Genomic DNA, 20,438 nt, shown 5'->3' on the forward strand with positions numbered 1-20,438 from the left:
AGTAGTATTTCAGTGTGGGTTGTTTTTTTTTTCCCAGTTTGCATTTCACTGATAACTAATGTGAGTGCCTTTCATGTTTACTGACAGTTTGGATATAATTTTTTTGTAAGGTGCATGTTCATCTTTTGCTCTTTTTTCTATTAGGGTGTTCCTTTCTGTTACAGATTTGTGGTAATTCTTTTATATTTGTTGGATATATATGTATCAATTATCTTTTCTATGCTTCCACTATGACTTGCCTTTTTACTCTTTTGATGAACGGAAGTCAGTGTTAACGAAGTTCAGTTTATGTCTTTTCCTTTTGGTGTCTTGTGTGTCCTGTTTAAGAGTTCTTTGCCTGCCCCAAGGTTGTGACGATATTTTCCTTTGTTAACTTCTGGGAACTTTATAGTTTTCCTTTCCCATTTAGATCAGTAGTCTGTTTGGAATTGAATTTTGCTGATGATGTGAGATAGGGGGGTCACGATTTACTTGATGACTTTGGCTTTTTTCCCAAACTCACCCATAGAAATTTTTTCACTTTCATTTTTCTGGCTTAATATTTCAATAAGTTAGTATATTAAGATAATAATAAATAGATTTTTCTTTAATTAATCCTAAGAATTTGTACTAAGATTGGACTTAATGTCTTTTTAGGATTATAAAATAATACATTGTTTGTTAAGAAAAGGTACAAATTTGAAAGCTAAACTATCACAATGTTGTTAATCAGCTATACTCCAATACAAAATGCTTTTGGTATTAAAAAAATAAAAATTAAATTAAAAAAGCTATCAAGATAATAGAAATTGCTGCAATCTTACTACTCTAGGATAATCATTACTAACATTTCATTGTTAGTATTTTAGTGTTCCCTTTGTTTTTCTGCATATATGTGTGTGTAAAATTTGCTGCATATATATTTGTGTTTGTGTAAAATTGTATATTTATCCATATTTATTAATATCATTTAATCTTAAACCATGAGCATCTCAGTATTATTAAAATTATTCAAAAGTAAGATTTCTCATTCATGTATATCATATAGCTATATTGTAATTTATCTCACTGTTTCTTTATGTGTATTAGACTGCACTTTATTTACAGTTGTAAATGTTATTGTGATATTATATGTAGTGTTGTCATGTGAGATTATTTCTTCTGTATAGATTTCCTAAGACTCTTGATATATACTGCCTAATTTATAGTCCACAAATGTTGATCGTTTTATTCTCCCTCTTGTAGTATATGAGAGTCCCAACTTAATTTCTTTAAAAATGATCTAGAATAGGAAATACAGAATATAATTTCCAGATTTGTGTGTGATATTAAGAAAAAGAGAAATAACTGGGCTTGGTCTTGGTTTGAGAGTGGAGAAGAAAATTAAAAGATGTCTTTATAGTCGAGAGACTGGGTTGCTGAAAGGCAGGGGGAAGAAAAAAGAAGCAGGGAATTTAGAAGGAGGTGCTGATGTGAAAAAAGATTTTATTTTTAGCAATATTGAGTTTTAGATAATAGGATGTATTAAGTTGAGATGCTCTATAGAAATTGGTAACCTTCCATGTATCTAAGCAATTACATATCTGCAGTTGTATAATAATAATTACTTAGAATTTATAGTTTTTGTATAATCTCATTGGATTTTCTGATGTGTATAAACTGGATATTATTACTGCCACTACTTAGCAGGTGAGGAAATGATTATGATACTGAAAGTGAAGTTGCTCAGTCGTGTCCAGCTCTTTGCAACCCCATGGACCATAGCCTACTAGGGTCTTTCATCCTTGGATTTTCCAGGCAAGAATACTGGAGTGGGTTGCCATTTCCTTTTCCAGGGGATCTTACCAACCCAGGAATCGAACCTGGGTCTCCTGCATTGTAGGCAGACGCTTTACTGTCTGAGCCACCGGGGAAATCATGATAATGAATGGCATCAAAAATCAACTATAATGCTGTATGCCATAGTTGATGATTTACATATATAATCCCTTTAACTCTGCAGAGATTCTGTGAGAATTATTCCCTCCATTTAAAGGTGAAGAAAGTTACAGATGACTAAAATTCTAGTTGTTTAGCTTGACGCTGCTAGTGTCACTCTTTCGGAGTAGATTGTATTTCTGACACTGCTAGTGTTACTCTTTGGGATTAGATTTTATTTCTTTTAACTCTCACCCTGTGCTTTTTTTGTTTTTCCATACTACTTTTGGAAGCCAAGTTCACCCAATAATAATTGGAAGAGGTAGGATTGAAATTCAGGTCTTACGCTTTATCTAAATATTGTTGACATTTTGTCCACTTTGTTATTTTTTAAATTATTTCCTTTCTCTAGAACCACTAGAAATTCTTTCTATATTCTGGAAGCAACCAAACTATAGTTTGTATAAGGGAAAATGAAGTATGTTTGTGCAAAAATCATTTTTAAATGTTTGAATGATTTATTAGATTTATAAAGAAGCAGTTATAGTAATGGAAATAGCACTGAACTAAAAGATATAAAATCCCGGTTTAAGTACTAGTGTTGAAATCTAGTCCCATTGATAGCCTGGGTAAGACACTTGCGTCCGTGATGTTTTAGTTTCTTCATTGATAATGCGAGGATAAAAAATAATTCACAAATTACAGTAATTAGAGTCTCTGTTGCTGGATTTGGAAGACTTGGGTGTAAGTTTTTGTTTCCCTTCTTAGACAAATAACCTTTCTCAGCCTTAGATTTCTTATTTGTAAAATGGGATGAAAATGCTTACCTCACAGTCTTCCTGTAGGATTAAGTGCAATAGATTATACAGGATAGAGACCACGTGCACCCCCTTCCTTCTCTGCATGCCTTCCAAACATTGTATCCATAGCACCTAGAAGAGAGTCTGGCACATAGTAATATTAGATAAATCTTAGTTACTAATGCTGAGGAGGAATCACAGATTTGTAGAACACTATATAGACGCTGTTTTTTGTTTAAATGTAGTAGATTTACAATGTGTTGATTTCTGGTTTACAAAAAAGTGACTCAATTATACATGTGTGTGTATGTATATGTACACCTATACACATATTCTTTTCCATTATGGTTTATAACAGGATTTTGAATATAATTCTCTGTGCTATACTGTAGGGTCTTATTTATTTTATAGATAATAGTTTGTATCTGCTAATTGGAAAGTCCTAATTTATCCCTCCTCCACAACCTTTTTCCTTTGGTAACCATAAATTTGTTTTCTTTGTCTGTGAGTCTGTTTCATAAATTCATTTGTGTTGTATTTTAGATTCCTTGTTATCAGTGATATCATACGATACTTGTGTTCCTCTTTCTGACTTACTTCACTTAGTATGATAATCTCTAGGTCCATCCATGTTGCTGCAGATAACGTTGGTTTATTCTTTTTTATGACTGAGTAGTAGTCCATTGAGTCTCCACTGTTCTATGACAATTCAGTCTTTCCTTATCTTTTATGACCTTGATAGTTGATGGGTATTGATTATTTTGTAGAATGACTTTTGAGTCTTTCTTATATATTCTTATGATTAGATTGGTGCTTTTATTTTTTGACAAATCCCACAGAAGTGTTGTGCTCATTTCAGAACATCATATCAGGGATTATAAAATGTGGAGATATGTCTTATTAATGGTGTTACTATATTCTCTGTGCTTTGGTAAGGTGATAAATGCCAGTTTTCCCCATTTTAAAGTCACTTTTTTTTCTTTTGTAATTGGCAGATATCTTGTAGGAAATATTGAATAGTTTGAGTCTGTTTACATATCCTATTTCTACTCAAAATTTTACTTACCTATGTAAGCATCCATTGGTGGGTCCTGCCAACTGTAGTTATTAATGTGGTGTTTACCTAAGTGTGAATTTGTATTTTCTTCATTCCTTCTATATTCACATTAATTGTAGCTGTCCCTTCCCTCCATTAAAAAAAATTCCATTTATATCAGAATGGGTATTTGTTTTATTCTTTGCATTATAATCTGGTACTACCATTTATTATTTTCTCACATTGTTTCAGCTTGCCCATTAGGAACTCTTTCAGACAAGCTCTTGTGTCCTTTTGACATGCACTCTAGTTTCTGGCACCACAAAATGTTCCAAGGTCATCTTATATATAGTTCTCCTTGCCTGTTGAAATCAGTCACTTCTCCAAGGAACTCCAGTTCCTTTTGTTTGGATAACGGTAGTTAGAAACTAAGTTTTAGATGCTAGGTGTGTTTCATTGCTTCTTAGTGATCTTAGCACACAGAGTTAGGCATTATGTGTGTGTCTGCTAATTGGCAAATGCACACACATCTATACTAATTTATGTTGGTTGGGCCAAGGCATCTATTTTGAAGGAGATTGAATGGAGAAAAGGGAGGGAATGCAAAATATAGTTAAGATGTATCTAGATCAGTGGTTCTCAAAATTTCTGGCCTTGGAACCCCTTTGCTTTTAAAAATGTTGAAATCTCTTAAGAACTCTTGCTTCTGTTGGTTATGTATGTTGATATTTACCGTTTTATAAATTAAAACAGTTAAAATTTTTATTTTTATAAATAAATCGCATTACATGTTAACACATAGCATATTTTTTAGTGAAATATAACTTTTCTAAAATAAAAATTTTGTGAAGTTTTAAAATTTTACAATCTGTTTATTGTCTAGCTTATCTCATATTTGCTAATATATTTAGTCTGTGGTGACATCACATGTTAGCTTCTGAATACTGCTGCTATATACTCTTAAGAGGAGAGTGAAAAAAAACAAAAAAAAACAGCCTGTGTATTATAGTGAAAGTGTTTTTTTCTCTCATGGACCACCCACGAGAAAGAGTGTCAGGGATCTTCTGGAGTCCCTGGACCATACTTTGAAAACTTTGATAGAGATGTACTAAAACTGTTACAAAATAAAGGTACATATATAGTAGAAGGATGGATCCAGAAGAACTTCTGTGAGGAACAGGGAAGAACTTGAACCATGAAGATACAGAAGTTAAAAGAATAGAATTTCTGGGTAAGATGGGGATTGTCAGCACTATTTCAGGTAAGATAACTTGATATGATCACTTGTTCCAGTTCATCTTATAGTTACTAAATTGTAAAATGCTGATATAGCAATCAAAATATAAATTTTTAATGAGAAATATTACAGAGGAGTAGATTAGAATGTTTGTTGTGAACTGTGGGTCCCTGAACCTTTTCAAAATCAAAAGATAGTTATGGACTTCCTCAAGCCCTGACAAATGTAGCTTGTATCAGAAGTTGACATGCTGTCAGGTCACACAGAAAGGGAGGGTTGTGGTTTATGATTCACACCAAGGCCTGTCCATCAATGTGCTGCTTCTCCTTCCTGCCCTATTCTGTGGCTTGGTGAGCTTGGAATTAGAAATCTTCCTGTTGACTGGTTAAATCTGTTATTTCCAAAACTATCCTGGAAATAAACTCATGCATGCATATACATAGGGATATATTCTTGATGTTAACTTTCTCTTTTCCTGGACTCCATGAGTACTTTCAGATATTGCTAACATCATTTCAGTTCAGTTCAGTCACTCAGTCGTTCAACCGACTCTTTGTGACCCCATGAACTGCAGCACACCAGGCCTCCCTGTCTATCACCAACTCCCAGAGTCCACCCAAACCCATGTCCATTGAGTTGATGATGCTATCCAACCATCTCATCCTCTGTCATCCCCTTCTCCTCTTGCCCTCAATCTTTCCCAGCATCAGGGTCTTTTCCAGTAAGTCAGCTCTTCGCATAAGGTGGCCAAAGATTGGAGTTTCAGCTTCAACATCAGTCCTACCGGTGAACAGCCAAGACTGATCTCCTTTAGGATGGACTGGTTGGATTTCCTTGCAGTCCAAGGGATTCTCAAGAGTCTTCTCCAACACCACAGTTCAAAAGCATCAAATCTTCGGTGCTCAGCTTTCTTTATAGTCCAACTCTCACATCCATACATGACCACTGGAAAAACCATAGCCTTGACTAGACAGACCTTTGTTGGCAAAGTAATGTCTGCGTTTTAATATGCTGTCTAGGTTGGTCATAACTTTTCTTCCAAGGAGTAAGCGTCTTTTAGTTTCATGGCTGCAGTCACCATCTGCAGTGATTTTGGAGCCCAGAAAAATCAGTGTATTTACAGTACAGTTAATTGTTTTATATCTTTCTCTTTACATTTAAACACTTTGTTGTGCTTGTGGTCACTTTGATTCCATTTGTTTCCTACGCAATATTTTGGAACAGTTTCTTTCTAGTGATAGTTAAACACATTCTTTTTATATGACTGTGTACTATTTTTACTCTCAGAATAACCATTTCTCTTAAGTTTGGTGGCAATTATTTATATATTATATACTTACTTCAGACTGTTCTTTCAAAAAGTTCGGCCGTAAGAGAATGGAAGTTGTTGGAAATATTTTGGTCCACAAGAAATTTTATGGGGTAAATTTAAGTATACTTTTAGGCAGAGAAGTAGTTGATGAAGTAAGATTATTTTAGAGACAGGGAAGATGCAGAGCCTGAAAGATGGGTAGTAGTGGAATCAGCAGCACAGTATAGAGGAAAGCACAAAGATGCTTTCTTTTTTCTTCAGCAGGGGTGGGAAGATGATTGAGAATACCTAAAAGTGAAGTTGAAAATTGAAGGGAACATATGGCTTCAGAAATGGAGAGATGGTAAGGACAGATACTTCTGCCAAGTGACCTAGGTCTTTACTCTAAAGGAGATCATGCAGAATCATGAAAGCTGAGCTGGGGAAGAGTATAATTGATAGGAAGGGCAGTAAGGAGCTCTTGTATATTCCTCACTGGGGAAATGGCAAGAAAGCAGTCTTATGTTAATTTATTTGTGGAAGAGTACATTGGTAGATTATAATGCTGTAAAGCTTGAAATAGATATGGATGTAGGTTATTAAGAATAAAGAGTAAGAAGAGGTCAAATGATTGTAAGGGGTCACTTTGGGAGTTAGGGGTAGACCAAAATTTGCAAACCACGTCAAATGTGCATCACATACTATGTCTGGCAGTGTTATTTTAGGTATGCCTACATTTGTTAAATTGCTTATTAACATTATTGAGTGTGGAAGAAGGTAATTGGGAAGAGTAGCAGGTTTGGTGGAAGAAGAAAATAAAAAGAGGATAGAGTGAGAAATGTGCAGCTCTGATTGAGTTTCTTACTCAATCTAGAAAGCTTTTTGCAGTTATTTCAGATCTCATGAGTTTGTCCATTTGGTTCCTGCCTTGTGTCATTTAGGTTGAGCCAAATATGTGCCATTTTATTAGTTCATTAGTGTTTTTTTTTTTCCTTTCTTTCTTTCTTTTTTTCTTTTTAAGGCATGAAAACTTCCCATCTGCATTTTAAGATCTTTGGAAAGATTTTAGAATGTGTTCTTTTTATCTAGTATTTTGCTCTGTACAATGTTAGAATCTCAGTAAATTTAAAGTTTTCATTGTATTATTTTAAACTGACTGAATTTAACACTTAGTAGCTATTGAATACAGAGAAGGCAATGGCACCCCACTCCAGTATGCCTGGAAAATCCCATGGACTGAAGAGCCTGGTAGGTTGCAGTCCATGGGGTTGCTAAGAGTCGGACACGACTGAGCGACTTCACTTTCACTTTTCGCTTTCATGCATTGGAGAAGGAAATGGCAACCCACTCCAGTATTCTAGCCTGGAGAATCCCAGGGACGGGGGAGCCTGGTGGGCTGCCGTCTATGGGGTTGCACAGAGTCGGACACAACTGAAGCGACTTAGCAGCAGCAGCAGCTATTGAATAAGTGAGTGAAAGCTGTTATGAGAAAAATCAAGGAAGAATATCTTCCTTTTAGATACCAAGATAAGATACAGGCACATGAAACAGAAAAACAGAAAAGTGAGATAGTTTATGTTTGGGCCAGACATGATATAAGTCTTGAAAAAGACTTATATCATTCTGGATTCTGGGCATGAATTACTAGTGATTATAATCAAGAGAAAGATTTTTATTTTTTTCAGTATAGAAGGGCCTCCTATGTTTAAAGTTTAAAGTTGGGAGAATAAAGAGAGAACAATAAAAAATGAGGAATACTTGAGTATAGTTAAGATATATGTATATATCTTATATATACATATACCTAATTATATATGTGTATATATATAAAAAAACTTGCAAGAATGAACCAGCTTGGGAAGTGGCAAGGGGTGAGGAAGCATGGGCTCTGCCTCTTGAAAGGGTGTTGGGGTAGAAGTTAGATGAATGTATAAAGTAAGTGTGACACAGGATGGTAATGCCTGATGGCCTCCTTTGTCTTAAAAGTGGGAGGCCCATATGGAGCTTTGATTAGTGGATGAGCAGGAGTTTCAGGTGGAGAAATGTCTGGGTTTAGTAAAGTCTTAAGAAAGAAGTATGAGTAGGGTGATTAACAGTGTTGATGACGTTTTCTGATTTGGTGTGAGCAAAGCGTTGACATTCAGATTCTCAGATGTAGGCAGGAGGTTGCACATGGGACTAGGTGAAATGGTAAAGATTAAGCCATGGGGGAGAAATGAGAGACTTGTTTTTTAATCTGACACACTTCCTAGCCTATTGATTTTCTTGATGTTCTAATGAGTACATTTCAAAAAATCCAGCAAATTAATAAGTTTTTTTCCCCCCCAAAATCAACATCTACAGATACCTGCTTTGATTAATTATACTTTGGTTTATTTTAGGTGAAAAGTAACACTGAGAACTTGATTTTTGTTTAAAGATATTTCTCAAGGAAGAAGTAGGAAACTTACAGATGAGTTTTGTCTCTTTTGCCATGCTTAAAAAGATTTTGTGTCTTTATAGATTATTGTAGTCTTCCTTGGGCCAGTGAAGATTTGTTTTCCCAGGCTTTTTGCGCCGCATTCTTGCTAGCTGCCTTGTCATTTTCATACCTGTCTCTCTATGTTTGTGGATTTACCGGTAACTTTTCTAAGTACTCTAGGCTGGACCATATACTTTAGTATGTGGTTGTATTATATGTGGAGATTACCTTATTTCATTCATGAGTGATAAGCCTATTGGAGTATTCTAAAAATGTAGTTTTTGTGTGCTTACTAGCATTCACAGTGCTTTGATTCATTGATACTTCTAAGTTTGGTTCTATACTTTGATAATGTTAGAAGTGCACCTTACATTTGTCAGTGTTAGTACCAATATGATCACTCTCCATATATGTAGAAATAGCTAAAAGGTTCAGATGTATGTATTAATCTTTTTCACTATTTGCACATAAAGGCTCTTCCTTGGTTTAAATAGCTGCTAATGGCAGAACTTATTTGTGAATCTGCCTTACATTCTACCTGACACTTCTGCTAAAAAATGTTATTCTTTCTTATTGCTGCATTCTGTATTTTCGTGGTTTCTTTGTAATTTATCAGCCAGCAGAAATGTTTGGAACTACTTTATGGTGTCCTTGCAACATAAGAGAGAGCAGTTCAACAGCTGCTTAGTCTGTTGTCGCTTCTCCTTGTCTCATACCCAGCCTCAGTAGCTGTGTTTCAGTAAATATCACTTCAGAGATGGTAACGTGTATTCTGAAGCCTTTGTTAGAGGTGACTTTACCATTCTGTTTTATATTTCAAATAATTACACTAAAAGAAGCTACAAGAATGGTCACTAGTACTATTCTCTAAGCTGATAGAATTATTAGCTAAATAATCATCTATGGGCATGTTTTTATGCCTGAGTTCTCCTTGATTTACAGTTTTGATGCTGCCCACATTTCAGAAATTTATGCAAACTTCCAGTTCTGTATTCTGTCAGTTTGAAATCCCTAACTTATGTTGCATTTTCCTCATGAACCCTTCTACACAGCTATGTCTTCTGACTTTAAACTATAAGTCTGTAAGATGTTTATAACCTTTAGCACCCCCTTTTTAAGTGTATTTTTTGAAAATATAGCCATTAGCACATTGTACTTCCTGGAGTATTATCAATATATATATTTTTTAATCAAGATTTTTTTTTAAACGTTATAAACAACAGAAATTTATTTCTCACGGTTTTGAAGGCTGGAAGTTCATGATCAGGGTGCAAGCATGGTTGGGTGAGCGTCCCCTTCCAGGTTTCAGACTTCTCGTTGTGTTCTTCTGGTTGAAGGGTCAAGGGTTTTAAATGTATTTCAGAGCCTGTTAAGTTGAAAGTTTCTTAGTTTTAATATACTTGTGTTTTCATTTCAAGGATAGTTTGAAAATGTAGTGGTGAGGAGTGGGAGACTGTGTACCATCAGTTCTGATGAGCATTGATGCTACCATTGCTCCACATATTAGGACATATCTTCACATCTATGAGAGCTGAGCTCTAAAGATGAGATAACGTTTTGACATCTTAATGCTTGTAGTTATTTCTTTGCTTATTATGTAGTTAGAATTGTCTTGTACATAGCTGTGGCCTAAAACCATGTGTAATTCTGAAAAGACATATTTGGTGATGGTTTTTTGTAGAGCCTGGGAAAATACTGGTTAAGATATTGCCAAAAACATTGAACTTAAAGATAATTAAATTTTATTGTTAGATTATCATTCCTTTTTTTGATGAAATTACCTTTTAGAATTTTTTGTTGTTTGTGTGATGTTTTGCCAATTGACACATTGACAAATTGAGACCCATCATGAAGTCTGGTCCCCTAGTATTTTACTGATTTTGGAATTTCACCTTTTTTTATGCTTTTAACCTCAGTTTTCTTAAATATGGGAGTGAAATTGTATCCTCACTTCTACTTTATTCTCCTAGATCTTATTTTCTCCCAGGACAGCTTTAATCTTTTTTTTTCCAGATAAATTTTTATAAAATCCTAGTTTATGCCTTCAATTTATATACTGTTGATTCTTATATGTCAATTACCTATTGAATTCTTCAACATACTATTTACTTGCACACACAAGTAATCTTTCTGGGAACATCTGTATGTAGATTTAGCAAAGAATTAAGCATGCAATGGCTGTTTGTCACAGTGGACTTTTTGTTTATTTCTAAAATTGGCTTTTTTTTTTTTAACAGATAAGTGTAAAGCAGGAAATTACTTTCACTGATGTATCTGAGCAACTGATGAGAGACAAAAAACAAATCAGAGAGCCAGTAGACTTACAGAAAAAGAAGAAACGGAAACAGCGTTCTCCTGCAAAAGTAAGAGAATATTTTAAGGTGGTGGTCCCAAACTATTGCTTAATCTTATAGTCAGGAACTTGGCTGGACTATAAGTCTCATGTGGCTTAATAAAGTTGGACTGTTGCATCAGGAGTAAGGAAGAGATGCATGTCTGCATGGAGGTGGTAGGCCATTGCTTTAAAATTTCCACTTCCCTTTCACATCTTTTTTTTTTTTGAACAAACTTTTCTTACTCCATATCTCTCTTTTCTTTAAAAACTGATAATATGCAGTGCCCTTGCTTCTCATTCATATTAGTCTTACTTATTTTAGTATTCCTGTTTCAGGAAAATTCAGTACCAATTGGTCATGAGAAAAAGGTTGTGCAATACCTGTGATATAGACTAGAATGTAAGCTCCATAAGAGCAGGGACTTCATTTTATTCACAGCTATATCCCAAGAGCATGGAATAGTAGGCCTAAGAGACTCTCAGTAAATACTATGGGTGAATGAATGGCTTAGTAAATAAACAAGTGACCCATAAATACTATTAGGAATTGCCTGCCTTTTTTCCCTTCAATACAGTAGTAGCTGACTCTATGTATCATTTTGATATTCCTAGGACATCTTGGAACTCTGTATAATTTACAGTTATTTTTCATCTTTTGTTTTTCTAAAAAATTCTATAACATGATCTTTTTTATTTTGAGGGCTACTTTTGTATTTGTGATTTAAGTCATCATCATTATTTATGCATTTTGTGCACTTTTGGATACGTGGTATGCTGCGGTTTGTACTGGCTTGCCAGAGCTGATTAATAAGTTTTCAGGAATTTGGCAAGCTGACTCTGAAACCGTTGGTAATTTGAAATTAGCCACGGTGAGAATATTTATACCGTGGAAATCAGCATCCCTACTCTGTAACCCCTTAAAATGTTAAACATTTACCAATATGCTGCTTTGGGGATATATATAAATATGGTTACTGCAAAAATTTTTGAAAAATACAGAGATGAAAATAACCCATTTATTCTTAGAGATAAGTATTTCCGTTTTCTGCCATATTCCTTTTCTATTTTCAAATTTGTATAGGTTCGTTGAATTTCCTGTTTGTAACTAGAGTATGTAAGCTATTTTTAAAGTTACTAAAGGTTTTTACAAATATTAGCTGCATATGTATTATTTTGATATGTCACATTATATTCAATGATTGCTATGTCGTTGGAAAGTTGTTTTCTCTTTGCCTTTATTTTAAATCATGTTGCACTTGAAATATTTGTGTGTACATTTTCATGTACTGCTAAATCAAAAGGTGTGAACTTTTTAAAAGGTTTCTTTAAAAATTAAATAAGTAAAATAAGCAAATAAACAACCAAGCAAAATAAGTGAAGTTTCCTAATAATGTTACCCCTTCCAGCAATGTCCTATTAGTTACATTCCTGCCTGAAGTGGACCTAAGATGTCTGTCCATACCCTCTCATAACCTTGAGTATGAAACTTTGCTTCTTTTGTAACTTAAGATGAATGTCTCATTATAGTTTAAATTTTAATTTCTTTGGTTATTGGTCATACTAAAACTTGTGTGTTTTTCATAATTATTGACATTTTATGTTTCATGTTTTGTGCAATCCGTTTATCTCCCTCCTCCCTGCTTCTTTCTTCCTTTTCTTTTCTTGGGGTTAATGTTTTTCTCAGTGATATATGATGCTTTAAAAAATTTACATTAATGAATAAATCAAGTTGTTTAAGGAAAATATTAATTTCTAAAATTATGATAGTGGTTATGTTACTTGTGTTCATTGCAAAATCTGTTTCAAATCTTTAAAACTTTTTATTTTGAGTATCTATAATCGGTTTTTTTTATTATCTTATTGGAGTATAATTGGTTTACAATGTTATGTTAGTTTCTGCTATGGAAAAAAGTGAATCAGTTATTTCAAGTCTTAAAAAAACAACATATGTAAGTTGTACATTTTCCTTGATACTTTATAGCCATGTTTTTCTGATACTATTTTTGATTGTAATTCTGAAATTCTGACTAAATCTTAGGTTATTATCTTCTTCAGGGGTGTTTGGAATTATGTCCTAAGTAATACAGATCTTATTTTTACAGAGTTTAAGTTTAGTTTTTGCTTATCTGATTTGAGATAAACTAATTTATAATGTATTATCATAATACTCCTAAAGTCATTTATTTAATTTTATATATATATATATATATATATTTATGTTGTTGCTGGATGAAAGAAATTTGGCCTAATTTGAGTATATTGCATGTAAGAAGATGTTTTGGCCAGTCTTTTTAGACATTCTTAGGACAGTGAAATTACTGCAGATAATACATGGCAGACAGGGCTGTGAGAATAACAAAAACAAGAATTTTTACATTGTCCTGACCTATTACATGTGACAGGAGAGAGAATGGTTGTTGTCTGTTTTTAACCCTGGCCTTGCAGTGTCCAGATGAGTGGTTTGTGTCTGGATTCTCACAGCTTTGAACTTGTGTTTAAAAATTCACACTTCAGATTTTTCATTAAAGTGACTCTCCCCTTTTTGTATGAAGAGAAGGAAAAGCTTACCTCTTGCTTAGGAATCAGTGTTACTTGTTTTAAATTCCTTAAAAGCAACTGTAAGTCTCTCAAATAATTGTAGTGTATTATGCTTAGAGGCTTCCCCAGTGGCTCAGCAATAAAGAATCTGCCTGTACCACAGGAACCACTGCAGGAGATGCAGGTTTGATCCCTGGGTCAGGAAGATCCCCTGGGGAAGGAAATGGCAATCCACGCCAGTATTCTTCCCTGGATAATCCCATAGACAGAAGAGCCTGGTGGGCTATCGTCCACGGGGTCGCAAGAGTTGGACATGACTTGGCAACCACAACAACAATGCTTAGAGGACTCTACTCTCCACCAACACTTTTCACAAATCTTGAATTTTTGCCATTATGAAAATTTTGAGTATGTGTCCCCATTATATCATGTTAGATTGGGGATCTGCATAGGAAATATAGATGAAGTTACCTTGCAGACTTTAGTAAAAATATTGGAGCTTATATAGCCATATAGACCTGGCTCCCTTCCGTATAAGCTTTGTGGTGAGAAATACTGCAATATTATGTCATCTTTAGCTGCCATGAATTTTAAGCAATAATTGCTTTCTGATCCTTTATCATATGGCAAAGCTTAGTCATCCTAAGGTAGATTTGATACTTGAAAATTGCCAGAATATATTCGGTAGCATGTCTAAAGAAGAGGGTTATCTTGGTCAAGTAATTTGATACTGTCATGGAATAAGTTTTATGAAAGTGAATTTTCTACATAATAAAAACTTGTCCCGTTTAAATGTTTAAATTTAGTTTTATTTCAACCACCTTGTTAGAAATCTTTAATATAATGTTTTCTTTTAAACATAGTACATTTGAACATAATTCAGCTTTTAATGGTTTGGGGTTCATGTTGTAAACATTAAAAAAAATCATATGTATCATAGTGAAACTCTCTGGGAGGACTGAGATGTTAGGTCGCCCCACCCCCACACCCAACACACACACACTAGGAAATCCTAACTGCTAAGCTTTTCAGTTTTAAGTTTTTGGTTTTTTTTTTTGATTGCTTATAAGTGCTTCATCCTCTCATTTCTTAATGACATACTGTTCATTTTTACATTGCTAGATCTGTGGCCACTTAACATCACCTTCCGTTGACACTGTGTTCTTTTTTCCCCTTGTGGATTAGGACTATAGAGAACTACAGTTATTAGAAATGTATGAAAAGTCTTAGTGTACTTAATTCAGTCTCGGTGCATTCATGTCAGTGGTTCTCGTGGCTCTGCATTAGATCATCTGTAGGGCTTTTCCAGTTATAAATACTCAGGCCCCATTACCAGAGTTTCTTACTAAGAGGGTTTCCATTTGTACTAAAAAGAGTCCAAGATAATTGTAATTTACATTTAAGTTTGAGAATCTCAAGTCTTGATTTTGAAAGTTTCTGGATAAGGTATTGCCACCTGACTTTGCTATTGACTTGTTTTGTGAATTAAATGAGAATGTTTTCCACCACAGAAGAGTTTTATGAGGATTGTTGAGTTAACATCGATAAACTCTTAAGAATCCTTTCAGTAAAGATGTAACAATACTATCTTAACCCAGTATTATATACATCTTTTAGGTCTTTTCAAACTCCTTAATAGTGCTAGAGCAGAGTGCTTTTTGGTTACCTACTTCTTATTCTGAAATATATATCCTTTTCATTCTCTAAGCAGTTAATTTGAATGCCTATTAATGTGCCAGGATCTCTTATAGGGTACTGAAGAAAGGAACTGGGTTCAGTTCTTTGAAAAAAAAAAAAAATTCTAAAATGAGGAAAATTTAATTGAAAGGCAAGAAATAGAAATACTAGCTATTTGTCAGACTCTCTCCTGCATGCTAACTTGATTGTTGAAGGAGTAGCTTTAAGGTAAATAACTGATTGTAAGACTAGGGATGGAAGTATGAAATAGTACTTAAGAGAGAAACTGGAAAAGTATAAGTATTTTACTTATTTATCTAATTTCTCTAGGGAATTTTGAATTCTGGGTATATAATTTTTCCACAGAGCCAAACTATAAATTTTAAAAATATTTGGATGTACATCTTTCTTTTAAAAAACATCATATACATCTTTGCCTGATATTTAGGAAATCTGAGAGAAAAGACCTTTTCTAAAGCTCTGGGTCATTTCTCCTGAACACGAGTTACATATACCAAGCTTATGATACAGTGAATTTCATGTTCTTGGACTGGCAAAAACTTGCCATTTAGAAATGAAATTTGGTAATAAGTAAAACCAGGTACTGAGAGACAGTAAAAATCAGGGAGAATGAAAGAAAGGGACAGTGTGAAGATGGAATGTTAGTGATTACTAGGATGGTAGAGATGTTGAGGGTAGGTATTGCTGTGGGCTACTTTGTTGTTGTATGTCTTTGGGGTTGCACTGGTGTTCCATTTCTAGTTGGGTTTAGAGAGTAAAGGGAATTTTAGAAGATCTCATTTTCCAGTTGCAGTAAAATGTGATAGGTGAGAAATTTAGACTATTCTTCCAAATTGTTTTGCATTTTGGTGATTTATAAATCAATTGATTAAGAATGTATGGTAAAACCTATACTTATTAGTTTAGAATATACTTTAATAATTCCAGTACAGAATGAGGGAAATCATGTCTGCCTTTTAAGAGAACAAAACTTTCTCACTGAGGGCTGTCAGGTTTTAGCTAATTGGTGGCAGTGACCCTTGAAGAGTCAAAAATCTCTGAATTGAATAGGCAGAGTTTAGTGCTTTGTTGGTTAAAAATTGGTATATTATTTAACATAGCAATTGCTATGTATATGGATAGCTGGCAGGGAACAGATTTGTCTCAGAACAAAAAATGTATTTGCTAACGGACTGTGAGATTAAGAAAGCAGATTGAGGAATTCATTTGGTATTGAAATATTTTGCTGAAAAATTCTGTTTTAAACTTGTGAAATGGTTAAGAAAACAATCAAGTATTTAGAGTATTGTTTAGACTATTACCAATTTCTTTACTCTTGATAAAGCCCAATTGCTTGATCTTTATAATTACCATATTTTTCCAAAAGTCGCAGTGACAGGAGTCAAGACAAATCATGTCTTGTCTTGCAGACACTTTAGGGTTTAAACTTGGAAATTTCACATGCTTCAGTTGTAAAAGTGTTCATATGCTGAAGGAAAAAGAAAAAAACATTTTATGGTACTGTTAGCAAGTAAGACGGCTAATCTCTAAGGCAAATACACTTAATTGGTAGATCACATTTTACTAAAAGATCTGGAAAGGGTGTGGGCAGGAAAAGAAACCAAGTCTATACCAAGGAAGATAATTTTACCTGTGTTAATGAGCCATTTCTCTTCCACCAAGAAACTTTGTTCTTTACATACCCATTCTTTGCACACCTTTTTCGTGGTGCTGCTTAGTGAATTTGCAGACACTTACGAATAGAAGTGGTAAGCTGTGAGCATGTTTGGCGTGGGTAATAGGTTGCCATTATCTATAGGCACTGAGTCTCACTATGTACAATTGGGTATTGGGGTTATAGTGGTGAATAAAACAGGCAAAATCTGTCGGTTATACGTGAAAACAGATTACAAGTTAGAAGAGCCAGTGGTGTTCTTCTGTGGCAAGATAATTTTCTTCTGTGTCTTTTGTACAAAGATGTGTGTTCTGGCCTAAGAAAAGAAGAAAATAATATAAAATTCAATGTAAAATGTCCACCAATTTGAAATTTTTGTCATTGAACTTATAAATATGCTAGATTTTTTTCAGTCTCCTTATTCACAAGAAAGTGTTTGCTCTTTCATCCATAAAATCCACCTTGAATTAAGGCTTGGAGTCTACAGTGAAAGGCAGTATTACCTCCAGTGAGAAAACAATGACCTAGAACTCCTTAACTCTTCATAAAAAGGCTTTGTACAGTCAAGGATTATATCCGTTTCACATTAAGTAAATTGGGCCAGATTTGTCCCTTGCAGAGCTTTTCCGTGTAGGTGCTATGCCACAGAAAGCTATTGAGCTGCCATTTTTTTTTTTTTTGGCACTTGGATCTTATTTGTTATCAACATATGAGAAAAAAATACCTGGTGCTATCCTGTTTTTATTGTTTCGTATAAAATGTTTAACATCTTTTTGTTACTGGTTTTATGTTAGGAATATTTTAAGTCATGTTTTAAAAGATTTTGGTTTTTTTGTTTGTTTGTTTGTTTGTTTTACACAGTGTTAACTTGAATATTATTTTGTGACTTGGAGGGGTTGAAAAAATTTTAGACTGACCAGAGATGAAACTTTCCGTTCTCACTGACTCTTCAGGAAGCTGTGACACCCACTTGCGTTCTCCTGCCAAATGTTTCCCTCTGTGACTTTGGTGCATAGACTTTGAAGCATTGTTGACCACTTTGGCAGTTTGCCCAGAACCCACATGCCCTGTATAATTAGCATAATAATTACCATTGATTTACATACAGTATAGTCTGAAATGTGTTCCTGAATTTAAACTAAAAAAATATTTTTTAAAAAATTGAAGCCCTTTTTCCTTACCTAGTCCCTCTGAGTTTTGGGATGGGGGTCATAGCTGTGTATCTACAGGCCCTAGTCGATTCCCACAGGCCTCTGTTTTTCTTAAGATGCCTGTTAGATTCCGGTATTCTGTGTGTGACGCCGTTTCTCGGCTTCTACTCTCTGTGCTCCCACCTCCACTACTGTTTCCTTCTTCCTTGCCATATTCCTCCTGATCTTACCTCCTAGTTTTCTTTGTTTCTTATGTTCACATCATGTTTTGTCATCTTTCTTCTCTCCTCAATAATGAAAAAAGGGATTATTTGTTATTTTTACTCTGCCACGTGGCTGGTGAGAGAGGCAGTTTAAATGTTGCATGTTGGGCAAATGGTTGTTAAACTGGAAGACATGAACCCCAAAAGTGAACTTCTCTCTGGCATTGTTTAGACCTTGCCCAAGTTACTGTCAGCCTCAAGAAGCACAGGCAGATAAGGTTGATGTCTTTGTCACCTGCCTTCCTTCCCCCATAACCCTCTAATTTATTAAGGAATATGCTTAACCATAGTTCGGTAGTCCTAGAATAATCTTAGAGGTCCTTAACAGAACCATTCTGACTCCAGATCGTATGCTAGGATGACTTAAAAACAGTTTTCCTTTTTATTTCTTTAAGAAAAAAAGAAAAAGGAAAATGTAATAGGTAAGCATTTATATGGTTCAGAAAAATACTTTAAAGTATGTTTAGTGTAAAGTCTCTCTCTTACCATATCTTCTGCCAAGTTCCTCAGCCATGACAACCAAAGTTATATACATTTATGTACATCCTTCTCAAATAGCTTTTATGCATATGCAAACAAATATATATTGCTGTATGTATTATCTTATATTCAAACTTAACAAAATTATATCTTAGATTCTAAACCCTGCTTTTTTTTTTTTTAACTTAAGAATAAATCCTGGAGCTCTTTCTATATAAGTATAGAAAGAGCTTTCTCATTTTATTTCACAACCATGTAATATTAAGTTGTATTCATTTTTCATGATTTATTTAACCATTCCTATCTGATTGATATTTATACCATGTCTAGAACATAAGACTTGTACTGCATATGTGATATTTTAAAATTGAAAATAAAGCTATACTCATCCTAACAGAGAACACTTAGGGACTCTATTAGACATCAGCTTTGGAGAGGAGAGTACACAATGCTGAAATTTTACTTAACCAGCTTCCAAGGCTTTATTAGTAATTTTTACCCACTCTGAGTCACATTTTACTTTCTTCAAATAATGATAAAATTATTCCAGTAGCCCTCTCAAGATTATCTAGGAAAAAAATACTTCATAATCTCTGGTGACCACTGTTTGCATTAAAAGGCATTATCTTTTTTATAATTAGTATTACATTTTAAAATTTTCTTTCTTTTGTTTTGCCTTTTTTTTTTTTTTTAAACCAGATCCTTACAATAAATGAGGATGGATCACTTGGTTTGAAAACCCCTAAATCTCACGTTTGTGAGCACTGCAATGCTGCCTTTAGAACGAACTATCACTTACAGAGACATGTCTTCATTCATACAGGTATTTCTTGAATTAAAGTGGGCTTATAGCCATTAAAATTATTATCTTTGCTATTTTCATCTTCTTGTAAATGTCATTCATTCCTAAGACTGTAGTTAACCTGGCATTTCAAATCAGATTTCATAGGCCAGGATGTCACAAGGAAACCAAGAAAAACTTTAAATGAGAAAACAATTAGCATGGATGTGCAAAATTAATTAGCTTAGTTGAACACTTTATTTGGCTTAATGTATTCTTTTTAACCAGAGAAACAGTGAAAGAATGAACTATTAAAAGCTGGTCAACATTTATTTTTCTGTATAAGATGTCCAGATGGAATTTGAAATGTGAATTTGGAATCAAATATAAATCAAAAGTTAGACCATAAATTTGTGGAGATCAGAGCAAAAGGCTGATCACAGATCTTTAGGGAAATATTACTAGACATATAAGTTGAGTTAAAGGGTGGAGAAAGAGACAAAGTAATAAATAATAAGGTAGATTTGGTGAACTGGTGAAATACACCCAGAAACCAAAAGAGGAGAGAATTCCAAGGAGGGTATGATCAATAACTGCACAACCTTCTGAGAGGAGAGCGAGAGAGAGCAAGAGCAAGAGAGAGAACTGAGAACAGATCACTAGAATAAACAGCAAGGAGATCATTAGTATCTTAAAGCAGAGTATAAGGGTTAAAGGACAAATGGGTGGTGAAGAATTTGAGACATAGGTTGGACTATGAAAGGAAAGGCTCCAACAGAGAAGGAATATTTGAAGAGACAGGATTATTATTTTTTTA

The 20,438-nt window shown here is 34.2% G+C and overlaps 1 protein-coding gene across 23 annotated transcripts in view; it reads left to right on the forward strand.

The window, feature by feature from the left end:
- ZNF148 (zinc finger protein 148) overlaps positions 1–20,438 on the forward strand; it is a 146,635-nt gene that overhangs the window by 77,048 nt on the left and 49,149 nt on the right. For all 23 annotated transcript variants that reach the window (XM_086401951.1, XM_086401965.1, XM_086401925.1 and 20 more), the window contains 2 exons: positions 10,959–11,084; positions 19,540–19,663. In XM_086401951.1, coding sequence (XP_086258077.1) covers positions 10,959–11,084; positions 19,540–19,663 — 250 coding nt within the window. The remainder of the gene's footprint in view (positions 1–10,958; positions 11,085–19,539; positions 19,664–20,438) is intronic.

This window comes from Bos grunniens, chromosome 1 (assembly GCF_055505025.1).
Source record: "Bos grunniens cultivar Pamir isolate PY7600 chromosome 1, Bosgru_T2T1.0, whole genome shotgun sequence".
Classification (NCBI taxonomy): Eukaryota; Metazoa; Chordata; class Mammalia; order Artiodactyla; family Bovidae; genus Bos; species Bos grunniens.